The sequence below is a fragment of the Pygoscelis adeliae genome, unplaced genomic scaffold (assembly GCF_000699105.1).
Source record: "Pygoscelis adeliae isolate BGI_AS28 unplaced genomic scaffold, ASM69910v1 Scaffold19, whole genome shotgun sequence".
NCBI classification, from domain to species: Eukaryota; Metazoa; Chordata; class Aves; order Sphenisciformes; family Spheniscidae; genus Pygoscelis; species Pygoscelis adeliae.
In genome coordinates, this window is record NW_008825533.1 from 1,986,633 (window position 1) to 2,006,177 (window position 19,545).

General features: G+C 36.7%; 1 protein-coding gene across 1 annotated transcript in view; it reads right to left on the reverse strand.

Moving 5' to 3' along the window:
- The window catches only part of EDIL3 (EGF-like repeats and discoidin I-like domains 3), a 190,868-nt gene that overhangs the window by 114,060 nt on the left and 57,263 nt on the right, over positions 1-19,545 (reverse strand). Inside the window, exon 4 of the mRNA XM_009331792.1 lies at positions 13,373-13,501. Within this exon, the coding sequence (XP_009330067.1) occupies positions 13,373-13,501 (129 nt within the window). The remainder of the gene's footprint in view (positions 1-13,372; positions 13,502-19,545) is intronic.

The window sequence follows — 19,545 nt, forward strand, 5'->3', positions numbered from 1 at the left end:
CATCTTTCACAGAACAGGTTTCTCAAACCCCATCCAACCTGACCTTGAACACTTCTAGGCATGAGGCATTTGGAGTGCTGTGTCCAGTGCTGGGCTTCCCACTACAAAAAAGACACGGACTTTTTGGAGTCTGTCCAGCACAGGGCCATGATGACTAAGGAACTGGAGCATCTGACCTGCAAGGAGATGGTGAGAGAGTTGAGACTGCTCAGTCTGCAGAAGGGGAGGCTTGGGGGAATCTCACCCACGTATATAAATATCTGATGGGAAGGAATGAAGACAAAAGAGCCAGACTCTCCTCAGCGGTGCCCACTGACCAGACAGGAGGCAACGGGCTCTACTTAACATACAGGAAATTCCATCTGAACATACTTTCTTACAGTGAGAGTGGTCAAACACCAGAGAAAGGTTGTGAAGTCTCCATCTGGGCAAATATTCAAAACATGACTGGACATGGTCCTGGGCAACCTGCTCTGGTTGATGCTGCTTGAGGATGGGTGTTAGACTAGGTCATCTCCAGAGGTCCCTTGCAACCTAAACAGTTCTGTGATTCTGTGATATATGCACATGGTATATATGCCATGTATATAGTATGTATTATCTGTGGCTAATACTTATTTGCTAAGCACTTATCAATCATTTTATCTTTTGGACTATGGTAATTTCCGTGTCTCCTCTGCAAGGGTGAAAAGGAAGACCACATCTCCCTCCCCATAAAAGATGCAAAATGTGTATGAAGTCGTTTCCTCTCATCACCAATGACTGTCTAATACAGGAAAGGAAATATTTATTGCAGTGACTTCTGTCTCCATCTGACTGACAGCTCAATTATCTCATGACACATACACCCCAGTTGTTCTTCGTGACTCACAGAGAGTTATATGTCCTGCACTAAAAACATCTCTCAGAACTGGAACTTGTATTTATAGCAGCTGGCCCAGGCAATGTCACCTTTGCTTGATGATCACATCAAATAAGACCTATCCAAATAGGTTTGTGCCTTTTCCACAACTATGTTTTGCACCTAAGGAATTGCCTTCCAGTCTATACATATAATCTGTACCATAACTTAGAGCCATGGGTGGTACAATCCCTGTAAAAGATCTTTATTTTTGCTGAGAAATAGAAGGAGATTTTCTCTCTGTTAGAGCACTGAAATAATGAAGTCAGAAATAAATACTGTAAACTCTAAATTTTAGATTCAGGCAAAAATTCTTTTCACCTTTGACTTTTTTCTCATTTTGGTGTATGTCTTCTGCAGTGTTATTCTGAAGATCCCTTAAGTATGACTGACAAAAAAAGAAAAGATGAGAAAAGAGCAGACTAATTTCTCTCTAACAGTGAAAACTACTGGTATTGGAAGAGAATACTGCTGCTAAATAGACTCTAATAATTACATGAGAGTAATGATTGTATGCATAAACAGCTCTGCTACACACACGGAAGGATCACATAGAACACATTTTCAGAACCAGATGCCTTACTGACTTGTGTTGAGGATAAAATGAAACCTGACAAGATTACAAAACTTATCTATTATTTGCAGGTAAATAGCAATTTGAATTCTCTTTTATGGTGTAATGCATATACATCTGGACCACGCAACATCAATTCACTGCCAATGCTTTGTTGTAAGGGGCCAGTTCCTGAATGCTATCATTTTTGCTCATTCATGGCCAAGCACAGATCCCAGCAGAAGTCCTTCTGAGATGATAAGCAACTACTGATGGTTAGAGTCACAGAAGCTCTGTGCTCTTGTGCAGAAAAGTGTCACAGTAAGAAATAATAATCTCCTCTGGAAAGCCTTAGGAGTATTTTTGCTCTTATTAACAGCACTCACCAAAAGGGGGTGTATCAGTTTCAGTATTATATCTAATCTGTTAGGAACGGAGAGCTGCCAATTCAACCTTTTATGTCCCTCTGCATGTTCCTGTCTCCCCACTTCTCTAGGACCTAGCAGCTGTGTGGCTACATTCAGTGATCTGATCCCACTGAAAATCCCTTCTTCTGGTTAGATTGTACACTTCCAGACAAGCCTGGTGAGATGATTCAGACTGAAGTCTGATGGGGATATATTCTCAGGGAAGATGGGCACCATCACTTTTGACAGTATCAGGCAATCAGACTAGAGGATTAAAGAAAATTCAGGCCAGATCATGAGACTGCAGAAAACCAAGTGTATCTCGTGATGTCAGACATTAACAAGTCATAAGAAAAGGAAGATAAACAAGATCTATTCATTTTTTTCCGTGTACTTGGAGAAAAAACGTAGGCACAGACAGGTTATATCTACATTTGTAAGTAGTGTGGTCTTACAGAATTACAGTTGTAGAGTGAAATGATTTGAGCTGAGGACACAACATCTGCACGTCCCTACACATATCTCAGGGATGTTTTCTCTGTACAAGTTCTAGGCTGGCTGGGTGGACGGAATACCCATTTACTCACTGGAATGTTTTATGTCAATTCCTAGCGTGTGCACGAGGAATTTTAGACTGCCAGACTATTTTCTTTTAGATTATTTAAATCTCAAAGGCATCCAGTTCTTGTGCTCTGAGACTGCTGTCACATGAAGCAAAGCACAGTAAGTGGAGATGATCAAGAGATTTTCTTTTAAAATGCACTCCTGATTCAAACTAAAACACCCATCCAGATGCACTACAGAAATAATTGTATGTTATTTAGCACATCAGAATAAATGCAAGCTAGAAGAATATCCTGGGTATTCATATGCAAATGTGACAGCACCATGAGTTTTGCTTGGGATATTTTATGAATACAAAGGGAATACATTTGTAATGCAGATTGGTATATACTATTACACTATTACCTCATTATATTGAGCTTCAAGTCCAAGTACTGTTTTTTCAAGTTTTGCACACATAGGTAATGAGCCTGACGCTATATCCTTCTCTCCCTCTATATACCGCTTACTTACAAATAAACCCACTGATCTCAAAAGTGTATCCACATTAATAAATACTACTTATAATTTCAAAAGAGTAACTAGAGTACTGAATATATTTCGGGATCATCCTTCTAAAAGTTCTTCGGCTTCTTCAAACTCTTTACTGTGTCTATAGTATAAAAACAAGACCTGATGACTCAAATTTTTCTTTCTTAATTTTTAGAAAAAATTGTTCAAGTGAATTGTTCAAGTTCCAAAAATTAAAGTCAGTCATAAAATTTTCAACAAGTTCAATGAACAATGGAAATACTAATATTCTGTAAAGTAATAGGGAACTGCACAGCCATATGCCAGCATGAGTTCCTAACACAAATACAATATTTTAATTCCTCATCCTTGACACACCTACACACACAGGTGGTTGAGCACAGTAGCTCTTACAGCAGCAGAACAATAAAAAGAAAAAACGGGAAAAAGATCTAAATTACAAAACTCATTTTTTTCTAACAGCTGCTTCTTACACAGATGGATCAGACTGTGCAACTGTGTGACAAAATTCTAAATGGTAAGTTTTGTCTCATTAAATAATGAGATTTCATTTCAAGATTTCATTTATCTTCATTATCTTCCTTACAGAAATGCGCTGGTATATCTGTAATGAATCTGCGAGCGCAACGAAGATTGAAAGCAATCCTTCCTTTAAAGCTGCGGTGTGGCTGTGTTGATCCTAAACCGTCACAATAGCTAAAATTATCTTATAATTTCCTGTATCTACCTAAATGGGCAAAAAAAGTGGAGAAGGAACAGAGAACAGATGCTTTGTTCAGCTGCAGTTTTCCTGTGTTCTTCCTCTAACCATCCATAATTCTATTGTGGTTCACCGATTGTTCTCTTGTGTGGGATTGAGTGCACCCTCAGCAAGTTGGCAGATGACACCGAGCTAAGTGGTGCAGTTGACGTGCTGGAGGGAAGGGATGCCATCCAGAGGAACCTTGACAGGCTTGAGGAGTGGGCTCATGTGAATCTCATGAAGTTCAACAAGGCCAAGTGTAAGGTCCTGCACCTGGGTCGGGGCAATCCCTAATATCAACACAGAATGGGGTAAGAATGGATTGAGAGCAGCCCTGTGGAGAAGGACTGGGGATACTGGTGGATGAAAAATTGGACATAAGTCATCAATGTGCGATGTCAGACAGGAAAACTAATTGTATTCTGGGCTACATAAAAAGAAGCGTGGTCAACAGGTCAAGAGAGGTGATTCTCTGCTTCCACTCTTATGATACCCCACCTCAAGGACTGCACCCAGCTCTGGGGTCCCCAGTACAAGAAAGACATGGACTTGTCAGAATGGATCCTCCTCTACAGGAGGGCTATGAGAATGGTTAGAGGGCTGGAACACCTCTCCTGTGGAGAAAGCCTGAGTGAGTTGGGGCTGTTCAGCCTGGAGAAGAGAAGGCTCTGGGGAGACCTTATTGCAGCCTTTCAATATATAAAGGGGGCTTATAAGAAAGATGGAGAGACTTTTTAACCAGGGCCCATAGTGACAGGACAAGGGGCAATGATTTTACACTGAAAGAGAGTAGATTTAGATTAGATATTAGGAAGAATTTTTTTACGATGAGGGTGGTGAGATACTGGCACAGGTTGCCCAGAGAAGTTGTGGATGCCCCATGCCTGGAAGTGTTCAAGGCCAGGTTGGACGAGGCTTTGAGCAACCTGATCTAGTGGAAGGTATCCCTGCCCGTGGGAGGGGGGCTGGAGCTAAATGATCTTTGAAGGTCCCTTCCAACCCAAACCATTCTATGATTCTATGTTTCTATTATCTATATCATCTATTGGGTGAGAGTAGCAAATATTAACACATTCAACAATAATAATTACATACTGGTGTAATAATGTGGTTACAATTAAGAGTTTCTTCTTGATGCACTTTCTTGAAGAAAAGTTGTGTAAATGACAATTTGGGAACAACCCAATGTTATAAGTCACTTAGCATCTCAAGGCTGTGTCAAAGCAACTCATGTTCAAAGCATTAAGAAAAGGGCTTCTGACCATACAGAAAGCCAAGGATATTGCTCTCAATAACAAGCATTTTTTGACTGAATAGTATAGAGAGATGGAAAGCAGGTTCATTCACAAAGTGTATTGCTTGTCAAACTGACAAATGTGAAGGTGAAAGTTTACAGTAACAGAGATCAGTTAGGATCAGTAACGCTATTTAAAGAACCACACTAACAAACAAGGTGAGTTGAGGTTTTCCAATCACTGTTATTCCATTTAAAGTCTGTTTTCCTTTGCAGAGTCTTTCTATGCCAAATCCTTGCTAAGAGAGCATTGAGAGCATTCGCATGGAGAAGGCTAAGACTGAACAAAAAGAAAATGCACAATCATCGCACTTCTGGAAAGCTGCCAAAACTAGAATATTGAATTTTGGAAATGAAATACAGAAAGCAAAGCAGTAAGAAAGGCTTATTTTGTAGACTCAAGTTCTGAAAAGGGAAGGAAAGACTAGCATTTGGATATTACAAAATGACCTTTTCCAGTGAAGAAAACAATCTTGTTCCATTTTTCGTAACACAATTGAAATGAACATGTATTTTTTGGTAAGTATGAAAGGGAACCTGAAAAAGGACAACAAAAAAGAATAAAATTACATTGAGGTCCTAGATAATAGCTTTTGCTTGTTTGAATGCATAATCTTGAAGGAAACTGAAAATACTTATAGAGTAGATACTGCATGGAATAATGCAGTATTAAGTGATAAACAGTGAGCGTAACACATCAAGAGATACCGAATTCATTGTTGCTGCTTTTATCCAAGAAAACCTTCTATTGATGTAAACTGAAGTTTGAATGATGAGTGCATCATCATACCTTTATCTGAAATACCTTGTCTGTATTGAAACATTAATGTATGAGACACTATATGTAAGAAATGTAAACTCCAAACTCTGGTATGATAGCTTAAGGAAAAAAAAAAAAAAACAACATTGAAGTTGGAGTGCAAGGCACCAGATGAATCACAGTGTCCAGTTCCCTGTCTGTTACTGAAGAACCTCATATAAGTCGTAAACTACTCATCATTTCCTTACAATATTTATCTGTTACAAAATGAGTGTAACAGCATAATCCATATATTCTTCCACATTCTCATTTCACAAAGCCATGTAAGACCATTTACACATCACTTTCAGAAAAGCAGTCTAGTTATTGAACATCTAAAAGGGAATCTTTGTGGTTTTTTTTTTAAAAGTGTTTTCATGCAGCATTAGCAAGACTCATTGCTAGTATTTTTGTGTAATGTATTCAGGAATACAAACAGTTATTCTCACTCTGAGGAAACCCACTGAAAAGAAATATTATAATATTATAATATAATATAATATAATGTAATATCTCTCTTTTATGTTATAAAAGAGAGTGTGTGATGTTGACATTACAATGGGATAACGATTACTGAATTTAAAGAGATCATTTTTAATTCAGTATTTACTAATAATTCAAATATAAAGAGGAACTTGTATGTGCAAAATATCTCTATATGTTATCTTTTTAATGCAGAACATGAACAAATTTAATTTCTTTTACAATCAAACAACAATTCATGTATTGTTCGAACATTAATTTCCTTCCACAGTAAAATAATACTAATCCTTAAGAAAGACAGTAATTAAGGGAAGAGTGATTTACCCTCCTACAAAAGATGTTTATAATGGCTATTGGCAGCCTAAGTGACTTTTATACCATAGAAACCCACATCTTCTTAAAAGTACCATTCATTGTATAGTTTAGTCAGTATACAGGTCATAAGAAATCCACCCCTCTGTTCAATATCCTCATAAAACCCAAAAGCAATCAGGAAGATCTATTTCCTCCCACTATGACATCTTATGAAAGAAACTTAGGCATCAAAGAAGGCAGCTTAATAAAAGCCTCAGCTCAACATCCAGTTCTGGTTAAAACAGGAAAAATTGAAAAGAAACTTCCAACAAAATGCTGCATAAAGAATATAGAAAGTACTGTAAGGATCTTCTACCAAATAAATGGCACAACTTTGTCTTCAGTATAGGTCACTGCACAGTAAAATATACCACAGAACAAAAAGGGTTTTGAGAAGGCCACAGAGGAATAATTTAAAAGTCCTGGAAAAACTCTCATGTGAAACAGAAAAGGAAACAATTTTAACTGTTTGCATAGGAAAAAATAAGAGGGAACATGACAAATGTATGCAAAATAATAAGTGGCATACAGAAGGCACTCAAAAGCTGCTTTTCTTCTAGTCTTATAATACACAAAGAAAGAAACATTTAAAGATGTTGAAAGACAGCAGGTTTGAAATTGAAAAGGGATTTTTTTCAATATACAGCATAATTAGACTATGCAATTGAATGCATCAGGAAGTTCTTAAGGTCAGTAACTCAACAAGAAAAAAAAACCTATTGGAAGTGTGTATGAATGAGAAGAATAACAGTGCTATATTAGCAAATGCTAACAAGAGTGAAACAAAAGTGGAGGGTATATGATATACTTCCTACCTGGGATTTTAAGCTAATCTCTGGCTATTACAGAATGAAATAAAATCTTCAAGTAGGGGACAAGTTATGCCCCTTCCTTTCATGGTGGGTGTGTCTTGACCCCTCCTGTGAAGCATCCAGTGTTTGTCTATTACCTGAGATTTAATGCTTTTTCTCTCTGAGCTTCAGGTAGTCTTATCTCAGTCACCTACTGCTTTAACCAAGATATTTGTTTGGATTTCAAGAAAAACAAACCCCTACTTCCAATAGCCCAAAAATTGTTGTCACTGTTGTTCAATCTCACCACACACTTGTTGTGAGAAGATTCATCATCAAAACTTTCTTTGTTTTCAACCGACAAACCCATCATTTTTTTACCTCATTAGAGCATTTGTTTTTCTGGCAGTTTCACACAAAAGTTTTCCTGGACTTCTGCAAATGGGGCAAACATTTGCTGTGCTCCCACACCTGGTGGTTCTGCCATTTTTGTGGTCCAGTTTTTGCCCCCTTACACAGTTTCCATTTTAGGAACAATATATTATTGACTTTTCTTCCAATAGCCTTTACTGGCTATTTACTTTTTTCTTCTTTATTAGTGATCTCTCTTAGAGGTCTTTCAAATTACCTGCTTTCTCATACATTTTAATTAAGTAAAATTCTAGAAGATAGTGTAATGGCATATCTGTCTTCCTTGATTGCTTACCTAAGCACCTGATCGGACACAGGAACAGTTTTCAAACTTCAGCTCAAAAATGCTTAGACGTGTAAGCTCCCAAAGACATACTTATACATGTAACTTACTACTACTATACTATATAGCTTATTGCTACTACATTAAATAACTTATTGCTAGTGTAATTTGTTAAAACTATGCATACAGCTAACTACAATGAACCCCTCACACAAAATAAAAATGAACACCTGGGTTAGATTTAGAACTCCCCAAGCCCAAACAGATATTAAAAGAGAAGCCATGGTGAGTGTTCATCAGCAGAAGCACAGGATGAACATCCTGTATGGTGCAACTCTATCTACCCTAGTACATTAAATTTGCCCACTCAGCTAGGGAGCCCACTGGCTTGGAACAAACTGCATCTGAGCAAGATACAATTGGTTTTAGCCTCCAAAACAAGACAGCTGGATCAAAACCACCTGTGTGAATGGTTTCTGGAGTGCTCTACCACCAAACTGCAGCCAGGAATGGTTTATCAAAAGCACTTGCTCATTGTAACACACAAAATCCATGCCACAGGATGATCTACAGCTCACATATATTTATTCCTAGTAGCTGGAAAAGTCACTAGGATTTGAATTTGCTGGTAGAGCTGAAGCTGGAGATTATATATCATGTCAACTGGCCAGAAATGCATGGCCACCGGCCTTTCCAGTTGCAGCCCCGCAGTTAAAAGCCAGTGCCCTGTGGGTAGTTGGGATGATGCCTCAACGTACTATCAAAACGTGAGCTGATGCTCTGCCACATGGCCCCCATCTGTGCAGGTTCCCAATACATTAATGTAGCAGATGTGAATATCACAGACCATCTATGACGGGGAGGTAGAAAGCAGAGTACTCTGTACAAACACTGGGAAGTGCTTGCTTACATTATTAAATGTGTTTGATTAATAACCTTTATTCTTCTTGGAGTGCAAGGCATTTAGTTATAGCTGACAGAGTTAATGATCCTCAGAATATAAAACCACATCCAAATCAAACCCTTAAATCTGAACTCTTTATTGTTTCAAACTTGATTTTTTCTGGTTGGATCTCTGTGTCATTTCAGTTAGTTGAGTGGCAGCCAGTAACTCACACTTTGACATATATTGTTACTAATGTTTCAGTTTCCTGTTTTTTCAGCAGGCAATCTCTATCTGATAATCACAATAATGCATATTGGCTATATCTCTCAGTGTTATGGAATTATTTTTTTTTTTCATGGAAAAACGGTCCATTTCAGTCTTCTGGGTATTTCCCTGGATTTTGACTTGTTCTGCAGAACTGTATTTCTAGGCTGTTTTAATAGGTGACAGTATAATCCCTCTATATGTAGATGAAGGCATTAATTTACTGAACAGCAACTATTGGTCCAGCATTTTCATCTGTCATAAGAAGAGTGATTAGTGAGGTTGATAATAGTTTAACAATGGATGCTGGTTCATAAATAGCAGTAGGCCTTTTTCAATAAAAGCCGGAAAGATCTTGGAAGATTGACTTTCTTGAAGTCCATGGTTAAAGAAAAGGGAATTATAACACACCCAATGATTACATGCTGTTTTCTGGTGAATGACAAGGCCATGTATTTACATAGCTTTCAGCCAAAGTGATCCTGAAGGAACAAAATAATTTGCCGCTCTTAAGAATGAGCTTCACCACCATGGAGTACACCCTAGTCTTCCTGGGCATGAGTTGGATGCTATTTTCAGGAATTTAAGTGCTCTAAGTTACTCTCTGGAAGAGCTGCTTTCTCAGTGTAGCAAGAACGTAGGGAGACTTGCCTTACCTCAAGGTTGTTCTTGCAAACAACTCCACTCTCCTTGTCGCTAGACACTGTCAATAGCACATTTGAAAGCCAGATTGCCATACATTAACAGCATGACAAATTGCAACCTGGACAGGGTTTGGGAAGAATCTTCATACCAAGCAGGTAAGTAAATGCCTCTTAAATAACGAAGGAATATTTAAAGAACATATTGTTCTTGGGTATTGCCACAAAAATCTGCTCAGGTTTCTACCTGAAGAAGACTTTCCTATCCAAACATTGGTTAGTTTATGAGTCCTGAAATGGGAAATTTTGTTTTCTTTTTTGCCACTGGGGAATCGGAATCTTTTCAGACAACCATTGCCAATTAATACCAGTTTTGCAATAAATCTAGAATATACAATCAGTGAAATTGCAAATGATCTCTTTTATAATTTACATATTAATTATTTACATTGGTAAAAGGTCAAGGAATCTCAGAAATATTGACAGGATGTTTGTTGATGCAAATGACAGAATACCAACTTTGGGAATGTACCCCGACTGCAAAATCAATCACCTAGCCTAATTGATTTAGCAACAGAATATTAGACATGAAAGAAATCCAAGATAAAAAACCTTGTACAAGAGAAGTATAATGTAATTTTTGGAAATCTTAACAGTTTAGATGAAGATACGTGTCTTGCAATAAGGTCATTTTAATTTACCTTTTATGATGGAACTACTTTGACAGACTTCTTAATTGATTTACAGTGGGTTCAGAATTGAATTGATAACCTTTATGAAGCAGAGGAATTTGTATGAAAGGAACTTTGTGAATTGAGCTAAAGTGATATCATATAAAAGAGTTATATTAAGTCCACCAATGGAAGTCCTATACTTCTTCCTGATTGCAGAGTCCTCCTCCACTGCTTCTCAGAGGTGACATCCTCAGAGACCCTCTGAACACCTATACATTGCATATGATTTGTTATCACATCTTAAACGAGATTATCTGAAAAGGACTGAATTTCATTGTCCCCCAAAGAGTAACTGTTCACATAAACGTGTCTTACCTCAAATCTCTTTAGCTGCCTTCTTGGGTTCTAGTCTCGCCACAGCAAATCTGAATCACCCGTGTGAGAGCTCTACTTTATTCTGAAGTTGGCATAAATACACTTACTGATTATCAGCATCATTAGCTAACTGTTATATACCTGAATATTTTTAAAAGGATACTGGGGACGCAGCAAACAACTATGATGAATCACTCCGTAATGCACTACTGTATGTTTTCTTCATGAATTAGGTAAGAACAGATGATATTTTCCAGGCAGCACATGTTAAGCATGCATTTTTCTTGATGAAAATTTGTGGTGTTATTCACTTCACTGCATCCTTAACAAAGGTCACCTCTTTCACATTTAATGGAAGGAGAATCGCTGTGCATCACATGTTGACTACGTGACTGGTCTCATGATTGAGCATGCCTGAGAACATTAGGCCACTTGAGGATGTTTTCACATCATCTCCTCCATATGACTGGACATCAATGGCACACAGAAGCGGTCTGCCTGTACCCTCACTTAAAGCAGTCACAGGGATGAAGGTACAGCTTCTTATCTTTCCACTCTCTAATGACTTTTGCTTCACTTATCAGGTGGCAGACTTAGGTAAAATGCATGCAAGTACAAGGAACAAGGTTGGGAGCCACAAGGTACTGCACTCACAGTTTAGCCCAGGTACAATTCTTAAGCTGGTATAACTCTTGAGTTGCAGCTAGGCATAATCTTGCCTGCTCTCCTGGTCTTGAGACCCTTGAACTCCTGGCTATATGGTATAAAGGCTGTCAACGCTATCCTTTGCCATCAAGATTACACTATGTACTCAGTCCCCCATCTTGACTGAGTGCTCTAATGATATGTCCATTAAAACAAAAGAAAGTCAGTATGACTGTTGCTAGCAGTGAGCTCCACTAGACGGCCATCCCCAGAATCAGGGCTAGACAGAATAGATCCCAAAGGAGTGGATAATATCCAATATTTCCATACTCCCAGTGGAAGAGAGAGATACATAATTTAACTAGATTAAGTTAGTGGGACTGCCTATGTTACCTACCTAATTAACTGAGGGAGAGAGTGTGGCCAAAATTAATGAAATTGAATATCCATATTCAGGTCTTTGGAGACACTTTCCATTGAGTATATAAGGGACATAATGAACATAAGTAGTTATTTGAGCTGGACTGTATTGGTTCCTGGCACTTCAAATTATAGACAAGTATCTAAATGGAGCACTTAATTAAGGTAGACTGGATTCAGCGCTTATTCACTCTGATTTGAATGAGTGGATTTATCTTTTATGTGCAAATGGAACTGGATTCTTCACTGTTTGTTTGAGCTTTTAACCTTCTAACTGAGTAACAGTCGACTTCCAAATGCATCAATAACATGAGATTTTAAGAAATATGTTGTGCTTTACTGCACAAAATAAAACACAAATTTGGCACATGAGTTTCTCCTTAGGCAAGCACTTGTTCTAAATGAATTTTACATATGAAAAAATCTCAGCTTCTATTTAAGTGACAAATAGATAATGCAGATTACGTTTATAGGTTAGGATATGATTCGATCAGTCACTTGCAGATGAATACGCATAGCTCTTACTAATTGGTTTTGAGCACACAGAACTTCTGATTACATTAATTAGATAAATATGTATCTAATTTTCAGCTAAGCACAAAAAATGCAACATCTATTTACTTCTTAAATTTTTTTCTTGGTGAAGTGTAGATCTTACTATATAATTCCCCCATGAGATATTATTGAAATCTCAAGATTTTTTTTTTCCATATGGCTACTTGTCAGTTCTGTAACTGTACTCTCTAAGACTAGGATACCGACCTGCTGCTCCTAATCTGACCTGAAACCAGGAAAAACTCTTCAAATAAATGATAATGATTAGAAAGAGGTGCAGATACTGTATTTTAAGTAGGATTAAATATACATCTGATTTAAGTCTGAACTTCTACCCTTGAATTTACGTATCATGATTCAAAACATTTCTTCATAATTTATAAGTGCATAGGTAAAGAAAGATGAAGAAGACATATTTATTCACAAATTTGTTTTCAGTTATTCTTTCCACTTTTGTCTAGCATTAATCAAAACAAACCCACAAACAATTACAAGATAAGAAGAGATACCTACTATTTCAAATATGCTTTTATATTAAATCTGTGCTAGATGTGGGTACCTTTCCTTACCATGCTCTAGAATATGCATTGAAAATTATGCACTGTTGTGTCCAGTAAGTTGGAAGTAAGGTCATTTTTTGAAGGTAGTAGTAGTACTCGGTAGTATTAGCTGGCTCATAATATAAAGGCCAAAGACTGATATACCTCAGAAAACCTGATCCAATATTAACCCTCAACATTGCAAGCAATAAAAAGGCTCCTATCTATAAATACAATAAAAGTTACCATGTGGAACTTACTGTGCTGGCAGTGAATCCCATTGAATCCCTCTGGACATTTACAAACATATCCTATGAATGTGTCACCTCGGTACGCTTCGCTAATTTCACATATCCCACCATTATGACATGGATTAGGAAGGCAGGGTCCTGAGAGAGGGGAAAAAAGAGAGAAGAATATATGCATGCATAATAACAACCACAATAATTTCAGTCATTTATATGCATTCATTAAAGAAATAAAATCCCTTATGTAGACCTTCATATTCCACCAAGCCACTAAAATATACCCTTCATTTAGTTCAGATAACTTGCCAGCACAGATTTTTATGAACAAGAAAAAATATGAAGCATGTCACTACTCATTAATCACAACATTATTTTTTAATGTAAGAGAAGACAGGAGACAGAGAAGCTAAATCTTGCTCTCCTATTAAAGATAACAGGCATTCTAACTTTTATACCACTGAGGAAATATGTATTAATCAAACGTGCCTATCATGTACAGAATGACATGTACAATATCCCTGAATAATCACTACATGTCAAGTTAATAGTTTGAGGAGATCTTTGCTATGGCTTTGGGTGACTTTCTGAGTATGTGACTATCTGGGCCAGCAGTTAGCAGCTACTAAACCAACTATTCTTTTTCCATTGAGTGCCTTTTTAACATATCCACTTCAAGCTGATTTCAAAAAGATCTTCTGACTAATTTTTTTCTTTCCCAACTAACCACATGCTAGGATCCCTAAATTTCAGCAGTGAGATCTAATTTGTTGGGTTTGCAATGACTATACACACCTTTAAATAACAGCATCTTTTGAACTGAGGCCTAAAGTTTGTTCATTTAATGGCATGTGTTTAAAACCTTTTACATGTTATTATCTTACTAATACTACCTGTAACATACCTCCTACGAGAAGAAAACACTTTAGCATTTTGATAAATCTTTTTTCTAATCTTACTTTGAAGAACTGGTAATCATTGATTGGACAGCCTCATGTGTAAGTTTGTGTGAGAAAAGATTTGTGAATTCAGTATAAAGTAAGTTATTTGCAATCTTTGCCAGGTACACAGAAAGGTGTTAATCTTTGCTTATTGAAATGCAATGTCATAATTATTCACCCACTTAAAATTGTATTTAAAAAAAAAAAAAAAGAACAGAACTTCTTTCCACAGCATAATTCACTGACAATCAGCACTGGGAATTGAATGATTTAAGCTTAAAAGAGCTATAAGTTTAACGTTTCTGAGGGTCTGCCTATTAGTTTATGTCTTCAATGACAAACCCAAGGTTTGACAGATGTTCACAGCAACAGCATCCATTCAGAATGTCACATTAGTGAAAATTTCACTCTCTAAGAAAATATTAATTTGCAAATTAACAGAATGACAAGGATGTCAGAACACATTCCCCAGTTATAATTGCCTGGGTGGTTATAGCAATTTGAGGAACTATCCATGTGCACATTTCTATTACAACTGACGTCATCAGCTTGTTCCAGGACACAATCCTGCAGAAGTTACGCTTGTGCACATCATTAAACATGGGATATGTCTCACCAAACCCAATAAATATGACATGAATATATAGCAGCTTATTCTAAATGCAATTAGTAGTAAAAAAAGGCAAAAATCATGAAGATGAAAAGGATGAGACTGGCTGGTGCCTTTTTTGCCTTTCCCCATCCACATTGTGCATTACACTTTAAATATAATGGTAAACTACATTCTTAATTCCAGACAACAGATATCACTTAACAGGTCTAGGAAGACTCATGGCTTTCAAGTATCACAATGTCTGATCATGTTATTTCTCCTCTGTAATATTTTGGGAAGAAACATGTTTAATAATTTGCAATTTTGGTCTCCCAATGAATATGAGCTGTGTATTTTTTTTTTTTCAAGTCTCTATCATAGTGCTGCTGTTTGGGGAGTACCTGCAGGTAGTCTCATATGTCAATTATTTCTGTGCAAGCGAATCTCTAATCTTCCAAGAACAATAAACCTTTTAATAATTCTTTCTCATTTTGCTTCCTGCTTTCTCCATATGGCTTGTTAAGCACATGTTCAGCATACTTTCACTGACTTTCTTTAGATTTTGCAGTTTCTCAGATCAGTCCAAAGTACAAAGACTTAAAAGGTCATTTGAGGTGCACAGTAATAAATATACTGGTGCACGCCAGTATTTCTAACTAATCTTAGGCTTCTACAATGCCTTCCTACTGAAAAAAAACTCCACACCAACAATATGAACACTTTTTTTGCCTGATTATAGTTGTTATTTGGTCATAGACATATAATAGCAGTATTTTCCATCTAAATGTTGAGTAATTTTTTTTTTTTTTAATAGAAACTGGTAGTTCAAAAATGATTTTGAGAGTAATTAAATGCACTGACACTAGTAAACAACAATCATCTAATTTTCACTAGTTAACACCCATTTCCTAAAAAAGACGTGTTAACTCATCTGTGTTCTAAAAGAATGAATGATTGAAACTTTAAAAAGCCTGTATCATCATACCCTGTTTCTCCCAGTTCTCCAGAGGATCATACTCTGAGCTCACACATCTTCAGGATATTTAAATTGCATGAACCTTCAAGCATATGATTCTTTTTTTTTTTACTGAGTCTACAGGATCCCTGATGCAAGTTATGCAGGTTTGAGTGTCTTGAAGGATCTGGGCACTAATCCTGCCATCATTCCATTTAAGCATCAAAAATAGTATGTAAGATCTAGGCACTGCTGCCAGATGATGCGAGGTCCCAACTAACTTCCATAGGGATGTACAGGCTTTTAAATAACATTGTATTGAATGCTGGATAATTAATTCCCTGATAATCTGATGAATATTCTCAGATCTATAGCAGCAAGTTCAAAAACATCCTTCCTTACCAAAAAAAAAACCAAACTAAATTTGTCAACTAATTTTCAAAAAACAGCGGACTTCAGGGATTTGTTTTTTTAAATCAATAGCACTGTAATACTTTTGCAGGTAATCTTTAATTGGCTTCCAACACAAAGAGAACAACAACATTTGATCAATATTAATGAGCGGTAGAATTCAGTGGTATGCTTTCCAGGCATTTTTATCCATGTTCATATAAAATAATGTCAACAAGATTAATTGTGCACTCAAAGTAATAGATCTATTCACTTTGCTGCTCTTTGGAGTCCTTCTTTGTGCGGTTCCAATGGTATTAACCAACATAATAAGTATAGTCCAAAATACATCATTCTGTTATTCAATTGAAATTGCATGCTGTTTTTGAAAAAATATTGAAAGTTAAATTAAAGCATAGCAGGTTTTAAATATTTTAGATGCTCTTACTAAAATCTCTGAGATTTTATAGGTGGACAAATCAAACAAGTACATCCTCAGTAGACTTGCAAAGGGGCTCAAGGCAGAATCATGTTATCTGTTTTCTTCTTTGACAAGAACAATCAACTAAAATTTCATTAAAATAAGATCTTGTATAATGCAGTACTGAAGTGGTAATTACATGTTTGAGAGAAACCACTAGTTTGTCTATAGCAAGAAAAGCCAGGAAAGCAAGAAAAGCATCATTTCACCAATAAGAATGTAATTTTTGACAATGATAATATATACAAAGAGTCAATTAGCCTATTTAGGAAAACTGTTACTTCATTTTGTCTTGTAGGATATACAAATTCTTTTGAAGTAATAGAAAGAAGTGTCCAAATACCTTTCTACTTTTTCCTCTGATAATCTGGATGAAAAGTATTTTTTAAAATACCTCGTCTTATTTTGGGCTTCTTTTTTTTGCATGGTCTTCAATTTTTGAGAAAAAAACAAATACACCAAAAAAACCTTAGAAACATTGACAGTTGTAAAGGACATTTAAATATGTGTATGTGAATGCCATTACCTAAAATTCTGATTGTTTTCATTTCAATTATTTAGTTTTACTACAGGCTGGCTGTATCTACATGAGCAAGCTACACAGTGCAGTGGGAAGGGATCTGAAGAGCAAGAGGGCTGATGCTGAGGTCCTGATGCCCACACAGTGTCCTTCCTGAGAAAGGGGTGGTAGAGCTACTCTGGTGGTAGACTAACTCTAGTCTCTGTCAAGGCTTTTCATCTGCTTAGGGTTGTATCTGTATGCGTGAGGTATGACACTAATTACTGTTCCCTCTAAGTGTCCGGGATGCATTAGAATTTAAGAAAAAAAGGAAAAATATTATGTTTCCACTGCATTGCTGATGAAGCACTGCAGCTCTCCCACTCCTCACCCAGCGGAGGACAGCAAGAGCTGTACATGAGTTCATTTGGAGTGCCAGTGCAAACTTCATCAGGGACAGACACAGAGCCTGTCTGCAAGGGCAGGCTGTGCAGATGGTCAGCGACACAATGAACACATGCAAGATTTTGTACAATGCACTGAGGTGCATCATCAAGAAGTCTACCGACGCTTTGCCAGATATTTTTCTGATAAATTGGACTTAAAAATGTGACAAAGGCCAACTTTGAAGTACAATGGCTAACAATGGAGCTGTGTAGCATTAGCTTAGCAAAATCCAAGAAATCAGAAAGTAGTTGAAATAGCAGCCATAACAGAAAGAAAAAGCAAACAAACAACACCCCCTCAATGACTCTTTCCTTTACCACTCCTCAATTCAGTGATAGTCATCTGTAAAACAAGCCATTTCTCATGCTTCCACCAAACAGTGTAACCATTTTTTGCCAAATATAAAATCTGCTGCTGCTTTGGTGGGAAAGACATTCAAAAAAACCAGGCAGTTACAGGTGATGTAGTTAAACAAGAACTCTACATCAATCACATCTTCCTCAAAGTCTGATTCTCCGTACTCAGAAGTGTGCTTCCTGCTGTGCTAGAATAGGAAGATGATCAAAAATCAAAAATCATAATTTCTTACTAAGACAAGATTAAATGAGAAATATGAAAAACATAAAGAGGAAAAAAAAAAAGAAAAATATACTCCAATGGAGTGACACATGCTAAATAATCACATTTTTAAAAAGTAAAATTAAAGGCAGTGCAATACAAATGTTAACACTTTTGATGGTATCTATCTATCCATCTTCTCTTCATGTAGAAATAATGCAACTTTAATGAAAAATACTAAATTAGACATTGACCTTGACATACATCGAGATGAAGATACTATTAGCTACAAAGCTAATTGCTTCATTTACTTTGTGGAATATTACTGAAGTAGGACTAATAGATAATGTTACTCTGATGATATAGTAAGCTCCAAATCCCATCAAAACAAATATTGGAGTTATCATCAAACTAATAAAAGGTATCAAATGATTTTACATTTCATTGTAAAAGAAAAATACTCTCTAGCTACTTGCCTTCATACCACTAGCTTTGCTTAAGACCCTTGTGGCTCTACATGAATGTCAGTCAAATAGGGTTTTTTTTTTTTTCCCCCTCTGGTAGGTTGAAGTCTTCATCAGAGATCTCTCACACAGTTTTAACATCAGTAGTTTGAAGTCTTCCCCCTACCTATGTTTTGATAATACATAATACTTTACATGCTTCCTCTGCCAAAGCAAAGTCTTCAAATTAGGTTGTGACAGAGCTCACTTAGGAAGAGCTCTTATATTTTGAAATGAATATGTGTAAAAGAAGCCAGTGACACGTATGACTTCTTTCATCTTTATGGGAAGAGGAAGAATTAATCTCCTTGCTGCTGGAGCTAGTAGAATGGCACAAGCTTCCCATGATAAAGAAGTTAAGGATTATCACACTGAATTAGACTCAGTGTCCAGGTAATCCAACATCCTGTCCCTGCTGCTCATCAGTTCCTGCAACCTGAGAAGAAAGCTGGAGAATCCTGCAGTGGGAATAATTAAAGATCTGCACTAGGTATCTTACAAATATTTGAGATGAGCTTAATCTCTGAATCTTTATGTTAGACATTCTTTTCTAACTAATAGTATGTTTTCTCCATACAGTTAAAAATTATGTTTATACCACCTATATATGCACAAATGACAGACCACCTCTTTTTCAGAACTATATTGACCTTTTTCTTTCCTCATTATCCTTTTAAAAACTCAATTAAATGGATTTTTGAAAGCTGTGCCCCTTCAAATGTGAGCTTATAGATTTCAAAGTTCAGCAGACACAAATCCAAAATATAACCTAATTCTATTTGAAAGAGACTGTCTTCCACAGAGACACACAAATGAGCAGAC